General features: G+C 35.2%; 2 protein-coding genes across 5 annotated transcripts; both read left to right on the top strand.

Annotated features, from left to right (window-relative positions):
* Positions 1-3808: 3808 nt before the first annotated feature.
* On the top strand, positions 3809-22783 carry LOC149068517 (uncharacterized). Of its 4 annotated transcripts, none has more exons than XM_089251867.1 (3): positions 3810-4034; positions 18828-18973; positions 19227-22783. In XM_089251867.1, exon 3 carries the CDS (start codon positions 20188-20190, stop codon positions 21256-21258), a length of 1071 nt encoding a protein of 356 aa, XP_089107993.1. In that variant the 5' UTR covers positions 3810-4034; positions 18828-18973; positions 19227-20187; the 3' UTR covers positions 21259-22783. The 4 variants fall into 4 exon arrangements, 2 of the variants coding, with proteins under 2 accessions (XP_089107993.1, XP_089107992.1); XM_089251866.1 differs by having other exon boundaries at positions 3810-4224; XR_016195231.1 differs by lacking the exons at positions 18828-18973; positions 19227-22783 and adding an exon at positions 11763-12220 and having other exon boundaries at positions 3809-4224.
* LOC149068518 (uncharacterized) lies at positions 12336-16648 on the top strand. The gene has a single exon (XM_089251865.1). The coding sequence runs from the start codon at positions 13173-13175 to the stop codon at positions 14409-14411; it is 1239 nt and encodes a 412-aa protein (XP_089107991.1). The 5' UTR covers positions 12336-13172; the 3' UTR covers positions 14412-16648.

Here is a 22783-nt window from a genome sequence, read left to right as displayed (position 1 = left end):
TTGTCTAGACGGTTTACTCTTTCATTGCAAAAACAACAGATAGAAAGACACATTCATATACGATACAAAAATATATACCAAAAAGACAGAATAATGAAAGAAAAACACACAAAGTGCAGCTCTTAGGGACATATTTCCTCTCCGGTTCATACTTATGTTTTTAATGAATGTTTCAAAAGTTTGATACGAAATTTGCAAACATAAAAATTTCTTCCTTCAGATGTCTAATTATTTTTACTTCTGATAATGTTCTATGAGTTTATTATAAATGATTGGACCCCCCTGGTAATTTGTACTTTTTTGGATGAGGTACTAATTGGTTTTTTTTTGTAGGAAAACAAAAAATAATGTCATTGGTTAGAAAATTTAATTTTTTCTTCATTGGTTATTTTATTGTTATCAGAGCAAGAGCGCCAAATAAAGAATGTTTTTGTCGAATGGAACTTCCCTATTCAGTTGCTCGAATTTGTCTTTTCCCCTCATTTTTATGGCAACCTGAGAAGAAGAGCAATTCCTTTGTCCAGTGCATCCGAAATCCCATCACCCTCCTTGTCACACCACTTAATAGACAATGGAAGACAGCAACTGCGAGTCCAGCCGAACCGTCATCAGGGCGTTCAAACCTTTTCAATAGATGATGGCAGCTTCACGGTTACCCCAACCATCCAAAAAAATGTGGATTTTCTCGGTTGAAAAAACAGCCGTCAGTGGTTGCGGCTGTATCTGTGCGCTGACAGAATAAAACTGTAGATGATGCCTTCCCCCCCCCCCCCAACCTCAACCACCTGCAACCGCGCCGCAGTCAGGTCCCGGCCTAATAGTGTTTTCTTGCACTTTTTCTTAAAATACTTCCAGATTTTCTGCAGTAGCGCTAATCTGCGACGCCGTCGCAGATTTTGGCATATTCTGCTTTGGGGTTTGTAGGGGTGGTTGTTTCCATCACCTCCTCGATCCCCGTCTGAGCGAAGACAGGCATCTTCAGCGGCTAATAAAGCCGAAGCAGATATCTTCAGCTTCTAATGGAATGGAGTCGGATGTCTTCAGCTGTGAATGAAGTCGATGCAGCTACAGTTAGCCTCTCGATAACGGTCACCCATGGGACCAAAAATTTTGTTCGCTAACGGGAAGTGTCCATTTATGGGAGATACAATGTACAGTGGAACCTCATTTATACAACTTTCACATTTATTCGTCGTTTGACCTCGGCCGCAATTGGTTTCTATACCAAATTTTAATGTTAAAATACCCTATATATCATAAATTACTTTCTAACTTTTTTATACAGTAAAAAGTGAACACCTGTTCAGTGGTTCTGCGTAATCATCAATTGGCTCGATAAAGAAAAGTTGGTTAAATTTAATATACATTCTTTAACATTCTTAACATTCATACGTTGGGCTTTTAATATACACTGCTCAAAACAATTAGGGGAGCAAGCAAAAAAGTGAAGAAAACCGTGCGAGACAGCCACGTATTGGCATACAATGGATAGTACACGCGTATCAATGCGCAATACAGAAAAAAGACGTAAAAAAAATTGGAATTAAGCTTCAATTCTTTGAAAATATGGAAAAAACATGAAAAGATGATTTAGGGCAACAATTTGGTTACATGTAAACGATAAAAAAAAGGTACTGTTTAGACATGATGCATGAGTTTTAATAGGGCGTGTGGTCTCCTCGAACAGCTAAGACTGCTGCACATCTGTTTGCCATGGATGCGATGAGGTTATCGATCAGACTTTGGGGAATACTGTTCCACTCCTCAAGAAGTGCAATCTGCAAGTCTCGGACAGTAACAGGCGGCCTTGGTCGCGCAGCAATGCGTCGTCCGAGCATGTTTGGGATTCAGGTCAGGAGAGCACGCTGGCCATTCCATACGCTGTATTGTTTCGGCTTCAAGCATGTTCTCCACCAGACGAGCTCTATGCGGTCGGGCATTATCATCCTGGGAAACAAAGGAATCTCCAATGGCTCCAGCGTAAGGGATGACATGAGGTCGCAGTATCTCGTCTGCATACCTTCGGGCCGTCAAAGTGCCATTCCGAATGATATGCAGGTCCGTACGTCCGCCTATGCTGATTCCACCCCATACCATCCAACCAGCTCGTCTGTATTGTGACCTTTCACGAACGATTGCGGGGTTATTTCGAGTGCCCCTGTCCCTCCATACCAGAACACGTCGGGTGTCACACTCCAGACTGAATCGGGACTCGTCTGTAAACAGCACTTGGCTCCAATCATGTTGCTCCCAATCTCGATGTTCAGCAGCCCATCTTCTTCGAGTCGCACGGTGGCGTGGGGTCAACGGAATGCAGACCATTGGCCTACGTGCATAGAGCCCTCCCTCATGAAGCCGATTACTTACTGTTTGGCTGAACACCCTTCGTGCTGTTGCCAAGTGCAACTGTCTTTGCAGCTGCGTAGCATGCTCTGTTCTGTTTCGACGGGCTGTTAACCATATATACCGGTCATCAGTTGCTGTAGTGACGCGGGGCCGACCTTGCCCTGGTCGACGTCTAACATTTCCTGTTTCTTGGAATCGATTCCACAGCCTTGCAACAACACTTCTGGCGACTCCAACAGCGTCCGCGACACTACGTTGTGTTTGCCCAGATTCCAGTCTGCCTATAACACGCCATGCCATGGATTCCGGTAAATCACGTTGTTGAGACATCCTCAAGTCACCTTGTCTCAAAAAAAAAATACTGCGCAATCGAATTTCACAGTTACGGCTGTAAAACAGACGTTTCTGCAATATCCCGATTTCTGCCCTTATCTCCTTTTTCTGGTTTTTGACGTCATGAACTTTGATTTGCATATGAAGTTTTCTTCTTCCGTTTCCTGCTAGGCTTTAAATTATGGATGATTCATTTTATGTTACTTATCGGTATACATCTTTGCGTAATTTTGTTAAAACCATGTGCTCCCCTAATTGTTTTGAGCAGTGTACATTCTAGGCACATTGGTTGCGGGTCGAATTTGTTTACTTACATTTGTCCTCGTAAGTCTTTGTATGCAACAAGATCATCATCAGCTGATCAAAATGTATCGGGCTTTCAACATAGTCTAGGCAATAGTCACAACTGATGTTTGTTTACTTACATTTGTCACAGACTGTGAACTGTTTACAGCGCTATCTAGTGAGTGTATACTCAGAGATCATGATCAGCTGATGAAAATGTATCGGACCTTTAATACATTCTAGGCAATGGTCACAACTCGAGTTTGTTTACTTATATTTGTCACAGATCATCAAGCTTATATCACAACATCCAGCTGTCACGACAGTACCGGCAGCGGAAATTGCCAGGCAGGAATAACTAGGCTGACCATATTTCCTCGAGAGAAATACGGGACATTGGGATTCCGAATACGGGAAAATACGGGACATCGCCAATTATCACCAAAAACGACGCCAAAACCACACAAAGTTGCCAAATATTGTTGAAATTACGGATACATCACAATGGCGGGAAATGATGCATTACTGCAAATTGCAGTGGATTAAAATGTATTCCACGAAAAAAAAAAACGTTGACCAAGGCAAATGTGGGAGATTAGTATTCTCATATATAGATGTAATTATCATAAAATAATTTATGAGTTGAAAAATAATGTCAATCTTTGACTTCAATAAAGAATAAAAATTCAACTAGGCTTCGTGTAAAATACGGGAAAAACCGGGACACTTTTGCCGAAAAGTCGGGACGGCCAAAAAAACAGAAAATATCGGGACTGTCCCGGGAAATACGGGACGTATGGTCACCCTAGGAATAACTGTTATTCACCGAATCGTGTGATTTTCTTGCATTCGATGTTGATCCCGTCGCAGCGGCTTGATGTTCCATCCAGTGATATAAGTTCGATTGCTATGTCAGAAGGGAGATGGTGCTCTAACGTAAACACCATAGGAATTGAAAGTCAACAACCACTACGAACTTCATCTCTTGTTTATATCTTGGGTCTTGAGTGCAGTCACAGTCGACAATATTTATCGTTATCTCGTTTGCTTGATCATGTATCATGTTTTATGTTAGTTTCACAGCTGTGTGTGTTTAATATGTGTGTGTTAAATATATACAATCCTATATATGAATGTGGGTATCCATACATATGTATTGTACATCCATGCTGAGTTGGCCTCTGGCCACATCATAAAATGTGACGATGGGCGTTTCCATTTATCACCGCTCCTCTCTCTAAAAAGCCGAAAAAGGAGCAGGTTGGTATTTTCAGTTGGCGTCTTTTGTGCTTTTTTAGCGAGCTTTTTTTGTTTTACCCCCCCTTGGAAAATAGCCAGTTCCTAGTATACGAAAAACCGTTTTGTCACCAAATTTTCGTATGCGCCAAAACAGCGATATGTCACCAGCATAATTCTTCCAGGTCCTAAAGCCGGGTTTTCCTAGGATTAGGTGTTTTGCGCCGCGTGAACCGAACAGTATAATTTTGCGTCGGCAGCAACGTGTTACATAATCACGCTACGCGTTTGCGTTTTCCTAGCGAGACGCATCAGATCAGAGCGGCTATATTATAGTATATGGCTTTGGCATCAGCTACTCTGTCGTTTGCATGCTCCGGTTTTAAGGGAAGGAAAAGAAAACACACAAGAGAGAGTGAAGAGAACATCGGCAAAACTCCGCGGCTCACGACGCATGTGACTCCTCCAGAAGCAGTCGGCCAATCACGCCCGACGTAAAGCGCTATCGTAAGGCGTATTGCGCTCTGTAGGAAAACAGTCATGCTGCTATTCTTATTCGTGAGTGGATGGCGTGTCTCGCGCTGGGCGAATCACATTGCGTGCGGCACAGGAAACCCCTACTCCTAGGAAATCCCGGCTTGAAACGTTGATGGCGCCACTGTGCCCGATTTTCTTGTCCTGCTTATGGTTGCCATTTCGTTTTGCTTATTCGTTTTGATCAAAGCTGGCTTTGCTTTTTCCGAGCCGTTTTTTCACGCTATTTCCTAGTTTTGATTGTGTAGATTTAATGTACCTGCATCGGCTACAGTTTGAAGAGCTGAGAAGCGTTATCGACTTCTGTATGAAGATGTGCCTTTTTTTATTCCCACACCAATCGTTTCTTGGTATTGGAGCAGTAACCAAAGCAGGTTTGGCGATAAAAAAAGTCGCCAAATTGTGGTATACCGTATATTGGGAATTTACCGCTAAGGCCTCCCAGGATGAAACAAGACAATGGATCCAAGGTTTTGTTATAGACTCATGTAAAGAAACCACCGAGCAAAGCATCCAGAGTTTTGTCATTGAGACGTGTTTCACTGAAGGGCAAAAGCTGTTATGGAGACCCGCGTCATTTGTCGCGTCATTTGCTTGGCGGTTCAAAAGCTCAACTTGCTTCAGTTGTAAGAAAATTGTGCATCTCGCACGGGTATGTTAATCAAAATTGAAAAATAATACCCTGGAAGTCAACAAGTTGCAAGCGAAGTCACCGAGAGAAGTATTGTGTTCTCCTACTGAGGTCATCAGAAATTACAGTTTGCTTCATCTCGATTCAGGCTCCATCACCATTACAGGTGTGTTGCTATATTGAAGGGAAAGAAATCATAATGGACGTCAACTCGGGAGCACCAAGGGAAAAAAATTGTAAAACGGGTATGAAAAAATCATGAATTTTTTTTTTTAAATTTAAAAAATCAGATTTTTTGATTTAAATTGGATTTTTCTGATTAGAATTAACTGACTGTTTATTAATTAAAACAAATTATGTTAATCATTAAGAATTTATATTTTCATATCACCTTAAAAAAATGTTTTTTCTCCTAATCCCTCAAATTTTATTAAGCTTTGATGAATAAATCACAAGCGAACTATAAGCAAAAAATATGAACATGAAGAAATCTGTGATAATGTAACACGAAGGCTCATTGAGCCCAAATTAACTTCATGATTAACATGTTTTTTTGTAGAGAAAAGTGCTTTTATTCATGAGCCCCCCACTCCCATTGGAAAGAGGGGGCAACTCAGTATCACAAATATGATGTAGAGATCTAAATTCAGTCCAAATGCACAACCAAAGGGCCATTCAGCATCAATTAAATAAAATACAAATTCTATTGACAAGATTTTTTTCTTGCACAATTGGTGCATATGTTTCCGTTTTGCATAATATTGCTTAATACTTTACAAAATTTTTTAGTTCACAGATTTAATGAGTTTTGTTAAAAGAAACGAGCAAACTATAAATTTTAATATGGAAAATAAAGTCAAAAGCCCAATGATATTTTATGTTGATAACAATACAACATCTATCGTTATTTTGAATCAAATTCAAGGCTTTATACAAAAAATAATTTCTCTCTGTTTTTTAACGTGGGGAATCCAAGTGCCACATCGTAATGCATTGAAATACTTATTGCAGTTTAGCTAAGTGCTAAGTTCAACTTCCTATATTTTTCTGAATTTTTTTTCCCATGCACAAAATGTAGAAATAGAGCAGTTTTCTTTCTACACTGTAACTAGGGATCAAGTTCAAGTCTATATTTACCTCAAATATCTCCTATAGGCCTGCTTTTTTTAATCACAGACTTTACTACACATGAGTAACATGCATACTGTTCCGAACATATTTTTCATCAATGCAGGTGTTGGTTCGTTTAAATAAAAATCAGAAATAGTTTTAATAATGTCTAATATTTAATCAGTATACTTTCATCACATGTTACATAACGGTACTTTCTCTCCTTGAGAGCTCATTTTTTGTGTCCTTCTCTAACCACGACAGTCAAGCATCTTCCTGTCTTCTTTTCTTTTCTCCTCCATTCCGCTCTCTGGTCCCTCATCTTGACCTTGGCCATCTGTGAGGTTCCTTCTTTCTCGTGGGAGAGAAAATGTCATAAAATGGGGAGGGGTGCATCTCAGTACGTGACACTCCAATCCGAAATTTTGTCGGCTCGGTCAAACACCCACCGACAAATAAACTTTGATGAGATGTAGCGGTGATCAATGTCCCTTTGACAGAACTTCCAGGGTAGTTCCTTTCATGTTCTAGTGGAACAAATCCCATATCTACGTCCAAATAATTTAACGCTGACGATTCATGCCAATTGCTGTTGACTCTACAAACCATCAACAGGAGTTGAACCATCACATGAAAGAGAGATAGATGGCTTTTTCTCAGCCCAAGATATCAAGGAAACATTTTATTTTCTGGATATTATGCTGAGGTGAACTGATGAATTTTCTTTCTGAGTTCACCTCAGCATAATAGCCAGAAAGTAAAATGTTTCCTTGACATCACATAAAAGATACATAATTTAATCAATATAATTACAATCATCACTCATTTCAATATGAACATACTATATTATTTTCCTTCAAAAGATATATAGGATACATAATAAGAATAATATATGCCAATACTATTCCACCTTTCATAACCATCATAAAAAACCCACCTTAAAAAACCAAACAAGAAAATAAAGAAAACTGAGATATATACAATAGCATACTGTAACACATTAATTGTTACGTTTTCAGTTCCATTACACGTCTTTTTTCATTTTTTTTTGGAGCGTCACTGTATTCTAAATGTGTTTTCAAATGTGACAGACAATCTGCATCAGCATTTGCTGAGCCAGATCTAAAATTTATTACAACGTTGTATCTTTGACCGTTACTTTTTACTATTTATATGAATGGTTTCTGTAATCTTGAACTCAATGTCAAAATAATCACATTTGCGGATGACACTGTACCTCTTTATTCTAGGAACGACCATCAATCATTGAATCATATTATTAACAAAAATTTAATCAAACTTCGACATTGGTTTCCTTCAAATGATCTAAAAAAAAAAAATTAATATTCTAAAAACAAAATACATTAGTTTCTCAAACCTCACTAATTTGGATGCTAACTGTAATCTCATTTCTGATAATAAAAACTGTCTTAATGATCTGTCATGCACCTGTACTCCATTATAACAAGTGAGCTCTATTAAATACGTGGGTATTGTTGTAGATAGAGATTTTAAATGAAAGTCTCATGTAAAACATATGCAGTCTAAATATTGTTTTATAGATTACGAATTTTATTATCTGAAACATTATCTAAATACCCATTTTTTGCTGTCATATTAGGCTACTATTCCTTTTTTTCATTTTCATCTATTATATAGACCAGCGGTTCTCAACCTGTGCTCCTTGTGGGGCTCCGCGGCCGCTCGAGGAAAATTAAAAAAAAACCAGTAAAATTTAAAAAAATAATTATAAATATTTTCAAATAGTAAAAATTAATTCCATAACTTCGATAAATAAATAAAAAATTGGCCTACGGGGCTCTGCCATAGAATTTTTTTACTTAAAAGGGCTCCGCGACTCAAAAACGTTGAGAACCGCTGATATAGACTAACTGTTTGGGTCAGTGACTACATCAGTACGTTGCGATCCGTCATTTAGACCCAAACAAAAATAATCCGATCATTAACTGGCAATTACTCAACTCTGTCATATGATCTCTGCTGGCAACTTGACATACTCCCATTGCGGTATTTATACTTTTATAAATGGATTCTCCTACTTACTAAAAAACAACTCGGTCTTCTCCTTAATTTATCAAGGACATCAAATAGGTACAATAACATTCTAAAATATTCCCTTAATACATTAAACAGTGAAGAAAAACTATTTTACATACCTTATTCCGAAATTTTATAGTGAACCCCCGCATGATATTTTCCCCTTTTACATACTGCTACTGGAAAACTAAAAATTATGTTTTCCCAATAGCTAACATCAACTATCATTTTTGAAAAAAAAAACAAAACATAGCTCTATCGTGCAGTGCTAAATCTAATTTTATCAATGTCTAAGTACACTTCCTCCAATTGTCAAAGTTGCTAAACAATTCTCACATCATTCTAGTATTTCATATTTTTCATTTATAATGTATATGGGCCATTCAAGTATTACATCAGCAGATTGTTAGCCATTTTTGACCCCCACCCCCTTCCCCTCCTGGTCACCAAAATTTCATCAGGAGCTTGGAATATTTAATATCTTTAAAAAAAAGGGTGGTTGATGACGTAAGAAACCTTCAAAACCCCTTTCCCCACTTGTCATCAAAAGTTGGCAAATTCGAAACACCCTCCCCTTCTTCGATGCTGATGTAATACTTCAATGACCCCTATGAAAGCATACTGTGTATTTGAAATGTCATACTGTATTTTGATTGCATACTTCCTCAATGACGCAGAATTATTTTAATGTATTTATCTTTCTTTTTTGTTTATCTGTTTGTTCGGTCCTTGAAATTGCATTGTAATTATTCATCGATACTTTGTGTTCATCAGTACAGATCCACGGGATACCTTGATGAAATTGTTTCCTCTCATTATTATGTACTATTTCATCACGTTGAATAAACTTTTTAGAAAGAAAATGATTGCTGTTATAAATAACTTGAGAATATTTTTATTCTTGATGAGAATATTCTCCTGTTATTTATAATATAGTTATGTATAATATCATAGAGAATATTCTCGGGAAGGACTACTTTTATAAATTACTGGGAATGTTCTTATCGAAAACAATAAGAATTATTTTAAAGTTATTAATAATAGTCATCCCATAGAATATTATTCTCAATGAGAATATTATCCAATTGTTTATAATAGTAGTCTTTCCAGGGAGTATTCTCAAGAATATTTGTAATAACATGTATTATAATAAATAACCTCTAATAGCTTGATGATAATTCTAATTATTTTTGATAAGAATATTCTCTAGTAATTTATAATATGTTATATCAAACCACTGGAAGAATATGTATATATATGTAATTATCTAGATTAACCCAGGCTCCTAGTGGTTCAATATACATTTAGAATAAAACGATGGCTCATGAAAAGAAAGAAATCAGTTAAATTTCAATAGCATTTAATATTTAATCAAATGATCATATCAAAAGAACGAGTTATATTTACACAAATAAAAGTCAATTAAAAAATCCATTTCTACGATAAGAAAATCTGCATAATACATAGGCAGAATACTATATGTTCAATTATAATAATTTTAACTTGATGTTGGAATAACTCTCTTTTAATCACTTTTTATACCTAATTTCGCCATCTGCCCCCTGTTAATTCCTCCCAATTTAGGTTTTAACTAAACGTCTATAATTTACTAAAAATGTGGTAAGAATTTCTTTCCTACCTTTCCTCCATCCCTTTCATCACAGATGATCGCTGCTCCTGACGCTAATCGTTGCAATGTGTAAAAACAGAAATCTAACTACATCTTTTTTCAACTTCATTTCTAGCTTGCACTAATCAATCTGCTTTAATTTTTCAAAGGTTCCAAAAAGTAAAGTTTTGAGGGGTACCAACCCCCCTATTTCTAATTGGTAGTCCGGCTTCAAAGAAAGATCCTTCCATTGGGTGATGAGGATTACGTAGGTACAAATTAGTATTAATATTGACATCATTGGTCAAGGTTCACCCCCTACGATCTTTCGAAGCATATGGGAGGAAGACGTTTTCTGTGGGGGGGGGGGGGTGTACAAAAAAAGAAGGAAAAGAAAAGTAGAGAGGAAGCAAGAAAGTCAGAAATAAAGTCAATTGCCTGCAGGTGGCAATACAATGGTCAATAGGCTTCAGTATATAGGGGAGAGAGAGAGAAAAGAAGAATACGGAGCGGCTATTACGCAAACTTTGAAGGGGCCCTTTAAGTAAGTGGCCATAAAATTAAGGAGTGTTGATGAAGGCGAAAGAGCATGTTTTGTACAATTTAAATGGCTTAAGTCCCCTTTTCTCTTATTATTTTATTATATTGGGCTGGAAATTGGAACTCTCCCGCTTCATCTGATAGCGATGGCTATCGACGCCATAGCAAATAGTAGTCCTTCAAGAGAATATTCTTTGTCCCCGTTTCTCTTCCTGTCAAAAAGGCAGGGAATATTGAAGTTTGTATCCCACAATATATTAAAGTTTGAAAGCAAGAAAATGAAACCAACTTGGCTGAACTCACAACTTTCAAAGAAATATAAGTGATTCAAAATTTAAGTGCATGTACATTGATCAAGATTACAGTTGTGTATCTTCTTAGAATGAAGATGATTATATAAGAACACCTTCCTTCATCAATCAACTTTGGTTTAATTTTTTGTTTTGAACTTATTTCTCAAAATTTATCTAATTTTAAAATAATTTTATAAGGTTTTAATCTTAAGGCTTCTAAAATTGTCGTAATCAAACTTCTAAAACCTCTTATCATGACCAAGAGAATATTCTCTAACTAAAAGTTGTCATTATGAGGTGATTGTATCAAAGATTGTTCTGTTTTATATGTTTCATACAATAAAAACTGATTTATATTTCACGACAAATAAAATTTGTAAAAACATTTTCAGTATTTAAAATAAAAATGAATATTCTCGATTATTTTCCAAATGTTACATCCAGGATAATATTCTCGCCTCACGTCTCTACCATTGTAATCTGCACAATCAGCAAATTTCCAAGTATCAGAATGGTTTACTTGCAAGTAAAAGGTAATCATTATTAATACGGATTAAAGATTTTTTTTTTTCACTTTGATCCTTTTGCTTGTACGCATTTTGTTTTTTTATTCATGCGAAACATTCTCTTTACTTTGGTTTTAATTTTTTCACATGTGGTTTTTGAAGCAGGTGTTTTGAACAGTATGGTAGATATCAAAGGTTTTAGAGTATTGACCAAAACCTTGTCACCCTTGATTGTAATAGATTTAGACTTTTTGGTGATGTTAATACTTTTTCTTTTGCAGATAATCAAAGATTCTTAGCATAATCTGCAGTATAAAACACCAGAAGCTCTATAAGAGGATATGCTGAGAAAATATTTTGAAAAACGTCAGACTTGAGAATAGTTGCAGAAACTGTAACAGATTTGGTTGCCTGCTCTCTGTTCAAACCCATCTGTAATAGTATGGGGTGAATCATCCATGAGATTACATAATAAAGATGATGTGAATGAAGAAAATGCCAGTCTTGTATCTATTTCGGCAAAATTTATAGCTTCTGATCAATTTCAAACTGAAGAAAACTCACAGAAGTGTCAATGCTGCAGAAGAACATTGATGAAAAGAAATGATTCAGACTGTTGCCCGTGAAAATATTAGACTGGAATGTGTCCACACTGTAGAAAACACAAATCAGTGGGATATCTCTGGTAAAACATTTTCACAAATACAAATACAACGCCACAACAGGCAAATTGCCCAACGAGGTGGCTGACTTAAGAACATCATGGATCCCCGAGCCCCTACCTACTACTCTGCTACACCACACATGCACCCCCCCCCCCGCGGAACCCCCCAACAAATCGGTACATGCGGGAATGTGCGTGTACGTGTAGTGCAACCTGATGTAAAGTTTGTTTCTGTGTAATGCTTGTTATGTGTTGTGCTATCATATGCCCCCAGTTTTACTAACTATGAGTGAAGTGTTATGGTTGAATGATTTACTGTTGTAGGACTGTTGCTCTCTGTGGCGAGACTTTTTAACGGGGAGATCGGCTCGCATTTGCGCCTTGAAGTTGGGAACCACAGAAAACCAACTTCAGCCGACCACCACTGTGGGGTTCGAACCCGGATCCTCGCATCACGAGTCCGGCATTATAACCACTCGACCACCACAGCGGCAATTTAATTTTGTACAAAATAGACAACAAAACGAATGTGGAAGAACGTTTCAACACATCAATGCTTTAAACAAGCACACAAAAACTAACACTGCGGCGGTACCACATGACTCTGAATTTTGTGGAAAGGATTGTTTTGCAAAAAATATAAATATGCACAAAACTTGTCATGTAAGAGGGAAGCCATATAATTGTGATGAAACATTTTTTGACGTCTGTGATTTGAACTGATACAAAAGAGCCCACATTCAATAGAAGCTGCACGTTTGTGAATTCTGCGATAAAATATTTTTCAAGTAGAAAATTTAAAAACCAAATTTTGGAGGTAAATAGTGGAGAAAAGCCATATAATTGCGATGTTTCAGTGATAAAAATTTCTTTGACATTTATTTTTACTGACATAAAACAGTCCATACTTGAAAGAAGTCACACGAGTGTGAAATATGTGGTAAAACTTTATCTATTGTAGGTAATTTAAACATTCACATTTCGTGATATTTGTATTAAAACGTGTTCTAGCGGCAGCATTTTGAATATGAACAAAAGTGTCCAAACAGAACACAAAGCACATGAGTGTGATGTGTGTGGTAAAACATTTTCTAAAAGTAGCAATTTAAATGTTCACAAGAGAGTCCACACGGGAGAGAAACCACACAAGTGTGAAATATGCAATAAATCATTTTCTAGTGACAGCAGTTTCAACAAACACAAAAGAGTCCATACTGGGGAAAAGCCATATAAATGTTATATCTGTGATAAAACATTTTCTCAAAGTAGCAGTTTAAATACTCACAAAATATTCCACACAGGAGAGAAACCACATGAATGTTATATCTGTCATAAAAAATTTTCTCTAAGTAGCAGTTTAAAATCACACTTTGGGGTCCATACTGGAGAGAGGCCACATAAGTGTGATGTCTGTAACAGAAAATTTTCTCGAGCCGACACTTTAAACAAACACAGAAGGGTCCACACAGGAGAGAAGCCACATGAATGTGAAATCTGTGGTAAAAAATTTTCTCAATTTTTTCATTTAAAATTACACTACAGGGTCCATACTAAAGAGAAGCCACATGAGTGTGATATTTGTAGTAAAAAATTTTCTCGAGCAAACGCTTTAAATTCACACAAAAGAGTCCACACGGGAGAGAAGCTACATGAGTGTGAAATCTGCGGTAAAACATTTTCTCAATTAGGGGATTTAAACATACACAAAAGAGTTCACACGGGAGAAAAGCCACACCAGTGTGAAATTTGTGGTAAAAAATTTTCTCGAGTAGATGCTTTAAACCTACACAAAAGAGTCCACACAAAAGAGAAGCCACGCGAGTGCGAAATCTGTCGTAAAACGTTTTCTCGGCTTGACCAGTTAAAAGTACACTATAACTTTCATACTGGAGAGAAGCCACATGTATGTGATATTTGTGGTAAGACATTCTCTCGTGTAAGTGATTTCAACGTGCACAAAAAATTGCACATGGGAGAGAAGCCCTATGACTGCCAAATCTGTGGTAAAAAATTTTTACGAGCATACAAATTAAAATTGCACAACAGGGTCCACACTGGAGAGAAGCCACATAAGTGTAATATCTGTAGTAAAGTATTTTCTGACCATAGCAATTTTAACCGACACAAAAGAGTCCACACTGGGAACAGCCGACATGAATGTAATTTTTGTTATCAGAAGTTTCCAACCAATTCTCATCTGATGAAGCACATGTTGATTCACTCCGAAGGCAGTTTAAATGAAATTGGTAGTATCAAGAGCAAATAACTTAGTATGTGAATATGTCCCGACTACGGTTTGACAAATCCCGGGTTGCCATGATGACTAAGCAATTGGTATTCGTGCACAAATTTTTCTTTGTTTTTGTTTTTAAATTCAAGTCAGAGAACTATGTTAAGTTTTTAGAACTTGTATCCGCATTTGTCCAAACATGGAAAGAAGTCACAGTGTCCTTTAAAAGTTAAAAAAATCATCGTTTTGTACCTATGTTTCTTGGGGAAAAAAATGTTTTGCTCCCAAAAAATTGTTCTGGTCCCCTAGATTTTTTTTACAATTTGTCAATCCCTGGGCTTATTATGCTATTTCAGTGGAAGAGCCTGCACCTGTTTCGAGTGATAAAGAGGAGTGTTAAAGAAGAGGAGAGAATAAGTACACACACATAAAATATACAATAAGAACTCTTCCAATAGTTGATAGCTTAGATAACTCAAAACACACAATAGCAATTTTTCTTGATATACAAAAATGTTGACAGCATCAATCACAGTATATTGCTTGATAAATTGCACACATATGGAATTTAACACACATAAATTATTTGAATCCCAAGTTAATAATAGATCTCAATCTGTTAAGTGTGGTGAGCATATTAGTAGTACAGTGAACATTCACAGAACAATTCCACAAGGAACTACTTTGGGACCGTTACTTTTTACTTTTCATATGAATGATTTCTGTAATCTTGAATTCAATGTCATATTTGCGGATGACACTGTACTTCTTTATTCTAGGATCGATCATCAGTAGGGATACTTAAATTTTGTATTTACGAAATATCTGCGATAAATGCGAAATTTGTGCCAATTTCGATGAATAATTGCAAAAATTTGAATTTTTACTACTTTTTTGCGAAATCTCGATAATTTAAATTTTATTGTTAATTCTTCCCTGTGTTTCCAAGCTATAATTGACACCTTAGAAGAATATGAAACTAAATACAAAAATAAAGCATCTAGTCTCAGACATCGCGTGTTACAGGACTTCTTGCTTCAAATCATTAAAAACACTTCTTGGTGACAGCATTTTTTACTACCAATGCTGGGCACATAAAATGAATCTTGTGGGTGATGCAATCATTAAAGAATTCAAAGAATTTAATTCTGTTGTGGCCGAGATGAAGATAACTTTTTTTGCACTCAAGGAAAATGAGCAGTGTGTATTTGAGCTACCAAAAAGGAAAAAAGTATCACTGTATAAGTTGGCTATTACTGGCAGCAAAATTCTTCCCGACGCCTGTAGTAACCATTCAGAATTCGTGGTTCAAAGGTGACATTCATCTGTGCGAATATCATATATATTGCTGCTTTTCTCAATAAATATGAAGATGATTACTCTAGCATAAGCTTCTTAAAAATAAGTTTTGTCAATGAAATTCTAGTTCCTAAAATACCGCTCAGTTGAATTTCGTTTCCGAGTTCTGTAGGGAAATTATGCTAATTGACAATTTGAAAGGAACAAGCTTTCCATTTGCACATGTTTTGTGGAGTAAGTTCGTAGATTTGAAATCTTTTGGGCTCAAATTTCGAGGACATTTTTACGAAAAGAAATTGACCAATGTCAAGTACCGTAGGGTCTCGCTTATATGACATAAATGGCCCGGCAGAACGTAGAATAATACGGAGGTGTTAAGGAAAAGGCTATTGAACGTCAAACTATGTTATAATTTCTCACGTTACAAACCTAATAACCATGTTTACAGCAAAACAACAGAAAAAATTAAGTGAGAAAATGAACTTACAGTTGCAGAATATTTTGAAGTTAAATACACAGTACTTAAAAAAGTTCAGTCCTGTGATGATTTAAAAACAATTTTTATCGTAGTCTGCTTTTCTGATGAGTGCCGTTTCTCTGCTGCAAAGTCTTGTCATCTTCAGAGCAGCATTATGTTAATTCCTGTAGCTTCTTATCGCTCAATGTATTTAATTGCAGTTTCTAGAGCCTTAACTCTGTCATTATGTGAAATTCTGAAAGCTCAACTGTTGGTGCTTGATCACTTTATTTTCGGTGAGACGTCAGATAAACGAGAACCTACTGTATGTTGGAATGGATGAACGGCATAGTAGTGCAGACCGGCAGCATAAAAATGAGATCTGTTTCAAATTATCGAGGGTAAGCATTTCTAGCAAAGTAGGGGAGGGCTCTTCAGAAAAATCATTTTACCCAAGGGCCTATGATATGCTATTTTTTTTCTGTAAAAAAATATAAAAATTCTGAACAAATATGAAATTTCGGACCTGAATTTTTTTTGCGAATAAATGTGAAATTTATGATTTTTATATTTTTTTTTTTGCAAAATTTAGATATCCCTAATCATCAGTCATTGAATCATATTATTAACAACAATTTAATCAAAATCTGAAATTGATTTCGTTCAAATGATCTCAAAATTAATATTTTAAAAACAAAATACATTAGTTTCTCAAACCTCACTAATTTGGATGCTAACTGTAATCTCAATTTTCATAATAAAAACTGTCTTAATGATCTGTCATGCACCTGTGCTCCATTATAACAAGTGAGCTCTATTAAATACGTAGGTATTGTTATAGATAGAGATTTTAAATGGAAGTCTCATGTAAAACATATGCAGTCTAAACTTTGTTTTATAGATTATAAATTTTATTATCTGAAACAAAATCTAAATACACATTTTCTGCTGTCATATTACTATTCCCTTTTTCATTTTCATCTATTATATAGACGAACTGTTTGGGGCAGTGACTACATCAGTATGATGCGATCCATCATCCAGCCCCAAACGAAAATAATCCGATCACTAACTGGCAATTACTCAACTCTGTCATTTGATCTCTACCCGTAACTTAACATACTCCCATTTTGGTATTTATACTTTTATAAATGGATTCTCCTACTTACTGAAAACAACTAGGTCTTAATTTATCAAGGACATCAAATAGGTACAATAACATTCTAAAATATTTCCTTAATACATTAAACACCTAGTTTACACACCTTGTTCCAAACTTTTATAATGAACTACCGCATGATATTATTATTTCCTCTTCCATGCTGTTTCTGAAAAAAATTTCAAAAAATTATCTTTTCTCAATAGCTAACATCAACGATGGTTTTTGAATAAAAAAACAGCTCTATCGGTCTGTGCTAAATCCAATTTTATCAATGTCTAAGTACACTTCCTGCTGTTTGCCTCCAATTGTTGAAGTCGCTAAACAATTCTTGCATCATTCTAGCATTTCATATTCTCCATTTATAATGTATATGAAAGCATACTGTATATCTGAAATGCCGTACTGTATTCTGATTGTGTACTTCCTCAATGATGCATAATTATTTTGATGTATTTATCTTTCTTTTTTGTTTATGTTTGTTCGGTCCTTGAAATTGCATTGTAATTATTCATCGATACTTCGTGCTCATTAGTACAGATCCACGGGAATACCTTGATGAATTTGTTTCTCGCATTATTATGTACTATTTCATCACGTTAAATAAACTTTTTAGAAAGAAAATGATTGCTGTTATAAATAACTTGAGAATATTTTTATTCTTGATGAGAATATTCTCCTGTTATTTATAATATAGTTATGTATAATATCATAGAGAATATTCTCGGGAAGGACTACTTTTATAAATTACTGGGAATGTTCTTATCGAAAACAATAAGAATTATTTTCAAGTTATTAATAATAGTCATCCCACAGAATATTATTCTCAATGAGAATATTCTCCAATTGTTTATAATAGTAGTCTTTCCAGGGAGTATTCTCAAGAATATTTGTAATAACATGTATTATAATAAATAACCTCTAATAGCTTGATGATAATTCTAATTATTTTCGATAAGAATATTCTCTAGTAATTTCTATTCTCTAGTAATAATAGTAGTCCTTCAAGAGAATATTCTCTGTCCCTGTCTCTCTTCCTGTCAAAAAGGCAGGGAATATTGAAGTTTGTTGCCAACAATACGTTAAATTTTGAAAGCAAGAAAATGAAACCAACGTGGCTGAACTGCACAACTTTCAAAGAAATATGAGCTATACAAAATTTAAGTGTATGTACATTGAAGAAAACAACGGTTCTGTATCTTCTTAGAATGAAGATGATTATATAAGAATAATTTCTTTTATCAATTGGCTTAATTTTTTATTTTAAACTTATTTCTCAAAATTTATTTAATTTTAAAATAATTTTCTAAGGTTTTAATCTTAAGGCTTCTAAAATCGTCGTAATCAAACTTCTAAAACCTCTCATCATGACTAGTAGAATATTTTGACAATATTCTTGAACCAAAAGTTGTCATGGGGAAGGGGGTGATTATGTCAAAAATTGCTTTGTTTTAAATGTTTCAGGCAATGAAAATGGTTCATTATTTAAAAGAAAAATGAATGTTCTCGCTTATTTCCCAATTTTTACCCCATCTAGGATAATATTCTGGTCCTCTGAAAATATTCTCACTTCATGTCTCTACCATTGTAATCTGCACAATCAGCAAATTTCCAAGTGTCAAAATGAGTGGCTGCGGTTCACCTTTTACTTATAGATTAGAATGATTTACTTGCAAGTGAAAGGTAATCATTATTAATACGGATTAAAGATTTTTTCTTTTACTTTGATCCTTTTGCTTGTAAGCATTTTGTTTTTTTATTCATGCGAAACATTCTGTTTACTTTGGTTTTAATTTTTTCACATGTGGTTTTTGAAGCAGGTGTTTTGAACAGTATGGTAGATATCAAAGGTTTTAGAGTATTGACCAAAACCTTGTCACCCTTGATTGTAATAGATTTAGACTTTTTGGTGATGTTAATACTTTTTCTTTTGCAGATAATCAAAGATTCTTAGCATAATCTGCAGTATAAAACACCAGAAGCTCTATAAGAGGATATGCTGAGAAAATATTTTGAAAAACGTCAGACTTGAGAATAGTTGCAGAAACTGTAACAGATTTGGTTGCCTGCTCTCTGTTCAAACCCATCTGTAATAGTATGGGGTGAATCATCCATGAGATTACATAATAAAGATGATGTGAATGAAGAAAATGCCAGTTTTGTATCTATTTCGGCAAAATTTATAGCTTCTGATCAATTTCAAACGGAAGAAAACTCACAGAAGTGCCAATCCTGCAGAAGAACATTGATGAAAAGAAATGATTCAGACTGTTGCCCGTGAAAATATTAGACTGGAATGTGTCCACACTGTAGAAAACACAAATCAGTGGGATATCTCTGGTAAAACATTTTCACAAATCAGCAACTTAATTCTGTACAAAATAGACAACAAAACGAATGTGGAAGAACGTTTCATCACATCAATGCTTTAAACAAGCACACAAAAACTAACACTGCGGCGGTACCACATGACTATGAATTTTGTGGAAAGGATTGTTTTGCAAAAAATATAAATATGCACAAAACTTGTCATGTAAGAGGGAAGCCATATAATTGTGATGAAAAATTTTTTGACGTGTGTGATTTGAACTGATACAAAAGAGCCCACATTCAAGTGAAGCTGCACGTTTGTGAATTCTGCGATAAAATATTTTTCAAGTAGAAAATTTAAAAACCAAATTTTGGAGGTAAATAGTGGAGAAAAGCCATATAATTGCGATGTTTCAGTGATAAAAATTTCTTTGACATTTATTTTTACTGACATAAAACAGTCCATACTTGAAAGAAGTCACACGAGTGTGAAATATGTGGTAAAACTTTATCTATTGTAGGTAATTTAAACATTCACATTTCGTGATATTTGTATTAAAACGTGTTCTAGCGGCAGCATTTTGAATATGAACAAAAGTGTCCAAACAGAACACAAAGCACATGAGTGTGATGTGTGTGGTAAAACATTTTCTAAAAGTTGCAATTTAAATGTTCACAAGAGAGTCCACACAGGAGAGAAACCACACAAGTGTGAAATATGCAATAAAACATTTTCTAGTGACAGCAGTTTCAACAAACACAAAAGAGTCCATACTGGGGAAAAGCCATATAAATGTTATATCTGTGATAAAACATTTTCTCAAAGTAGCAGTTTAAATACTCACAAAAAATTCCACACAGGAGAGAAACCACATGAATGTTATATCTGTCATAAAAAATTTTCTGTGAGTAGCAGTTTAAAATCACACTTTGGGGTCCATACTGGAGAGAGGCCACATGAGTGTAATATCTGTAACAAAAAATTTACTCGAGCAGACACTTTAACCAAACATAAAAGAGTCCACACGGGAGAGAAGCCACACGAGTGTGAAATCTGTGGTAAAACATTTTCTCGTCTAGGTGATTTAAACATACACAAAAGAGTTCACACAGGAGAGAAGCCACACCAGTGTGAAATTTGTGGTAAAAAATTTTCTCGAGCAGACTCTTTAAACCTACACAAAAGAGTCCACACAAAAGAGAAGCCATATGAGTGTGAAATCTGTCATAAAACATTTTCTCGACATGACCATTTAAAAGTACACTATAGGTTTCACACTGGCGAGAAGCCGTATGTATGTGATATTTGTGGTAAGTCATTCTCTCTTGTAGGTGATTTAAACATACACAAAAAATTCCACATGGGAGAGAAGCCGTATGACTGCCAAATCTGTGGCAAAAAATTTTTACGGGCATACAAATTAAAATTGCACAACAGAGTCCACACTGGGGAAAAGCCACATGAGTGTAATATCTGTAGTAAAGGATTTTCTGACCGTGGCAATTTCAACAGACACAAAAGAATCCACACCAGGAAGAACCCACATGAATGCAATTTTTGTTACCAAAAGTTTCCAACCAGTTCTCATCTGATGAAGCACAAGTTGATTCATTCCGAAGGGAGTTTAAATAAAATTGGTAGTATCGAGAGCAAATAACTTAGTATATATATGAATATGTCCTGACTAGGGTTCGACAAATCCCAGGTTGCCATGGGGAATAAGGAATTGGTATTCATTCCCAAATTGTTCTCTTTTTTTGTTTTTAAATTCAAGCCAGAGAATTATATAATATTTTTGAAATTTGTGTCCACATTTGTATGAACATGGAAAGAAGTCACCATGTCCTTTAAAAGTAAAAAAAAAACCATTGTTTTGTACCTATTTTTCTCAGGAAGAAAATGTTCGGTTCCCAAAAAAATTGTGGTCTCCCTAGATTTTTTTCACAATTTGTCAAGCCCTAGGTTTACGATGCTATTTCAGTGGTAGAGCCTTCACCACTTTCAAGTGATAAAGAGGGGTGTTATAGAAGTGGAGAGAATAAGTACACACACATGAAAAAATATACAATAAAAACAATTCCAAAACTTATTTTAAGAAATGAAGTAAACGTTTTTAAATTCTCTGTGAAAAGTTTGTACAGGCTTTTGCCAATTCACCCGAAGACCTTGGTTGGTGCGAGCTGGGGTTTCACTGCATAATAACTCAGCAAACCTCCTTTGTCAAATAACTCTGCTGGTTACACGAGCAGTAGTGAATTCAAGTGATCATTGAAATAATTGAATCATTGTTTGCCGCAGCATAACCTTGATAGTCCTTGAACCAATAAAAAAATCTTTCATCCAATCCGAAGGTGAATATGCACACACAGATGGTTGATGGCATATATCACAGCGAATCAGTCAGAAAAATATATTTGTTTTTAGTGAATTGTTATTTTTCACTCTTCAAAAACACCCTTGAACACACATTCTATGATAAAAAATGTTTGTTTAGGTGTCTTATGTCACCTCTTCACGTTTGTCCCATGAATTTAAAATCACCCTATATTTACATGCAACAAAACATCAATGAACTATAACCCCTTCCGCGCCACCTGTGAAATATAACTGTTACAATTATTCGATTGAAATTAGCTACCTGATTTTGGTTAATGTGGCGCATGAGAAAACCAATATGGTATGATATTAGACAATATTTTATAAGCAATAATATTAGTTGAATTATCAAGTTTACTTTGAAATTTTAACAGTTGTTATTTTTGCTTGGTAAAACAACTAGTAAAATCCACAAAGTGCAGCCGTTCTTGGCATTCATTTTTTTTTTTATTACAGCTAGTAAAAATCGCAAAGTATAGCGATCCTATGCTTTCTGTGATTGTAATCAAAAACAATACGAATGCCAAGAATGGGTGCACTTTGTGGATTTTACTAAAGTTGTTTTACCACGCAGAAATAGCAACTGTTAAAATTTCAAAGCAAACTTGATAATTCAACTAATATTATTGCTTATAAAATATTGTCTAATATCATATTGCTTATAAAATATTGTCTAATATCATATTGCTTATAAAATATTGTCTAATATCATATTGCTTATAAAATATTGTCTAATATCATATTGCTTATAAAATATTGTCTAATATCATATTGCTTATAAAATATTGTCTAATATCATATTGCTT

The sequence above is a fragment of the Pholcus phalangioides genome, unplaced genomic scaffold, assembly GCF_987345545.1.
Source record: "Pholcus phalangioides strain wild (caught in Gottingen) unplaced genomic scaffold, Ppha-v1.0 ptg000027l_1, whole genome shotgun sequence".
NCBI classification, from domain to species: Eukaryota; Metazoa; Arthropoda; class Arachnida; order Araneae; family Pholcidae; genus Pholcus; species Pholcus phalangioides.
Note: the sequence above shows the minus strand (reverse complement) of the source record. Positions and strands in the feature narration are given on the sequence as shown.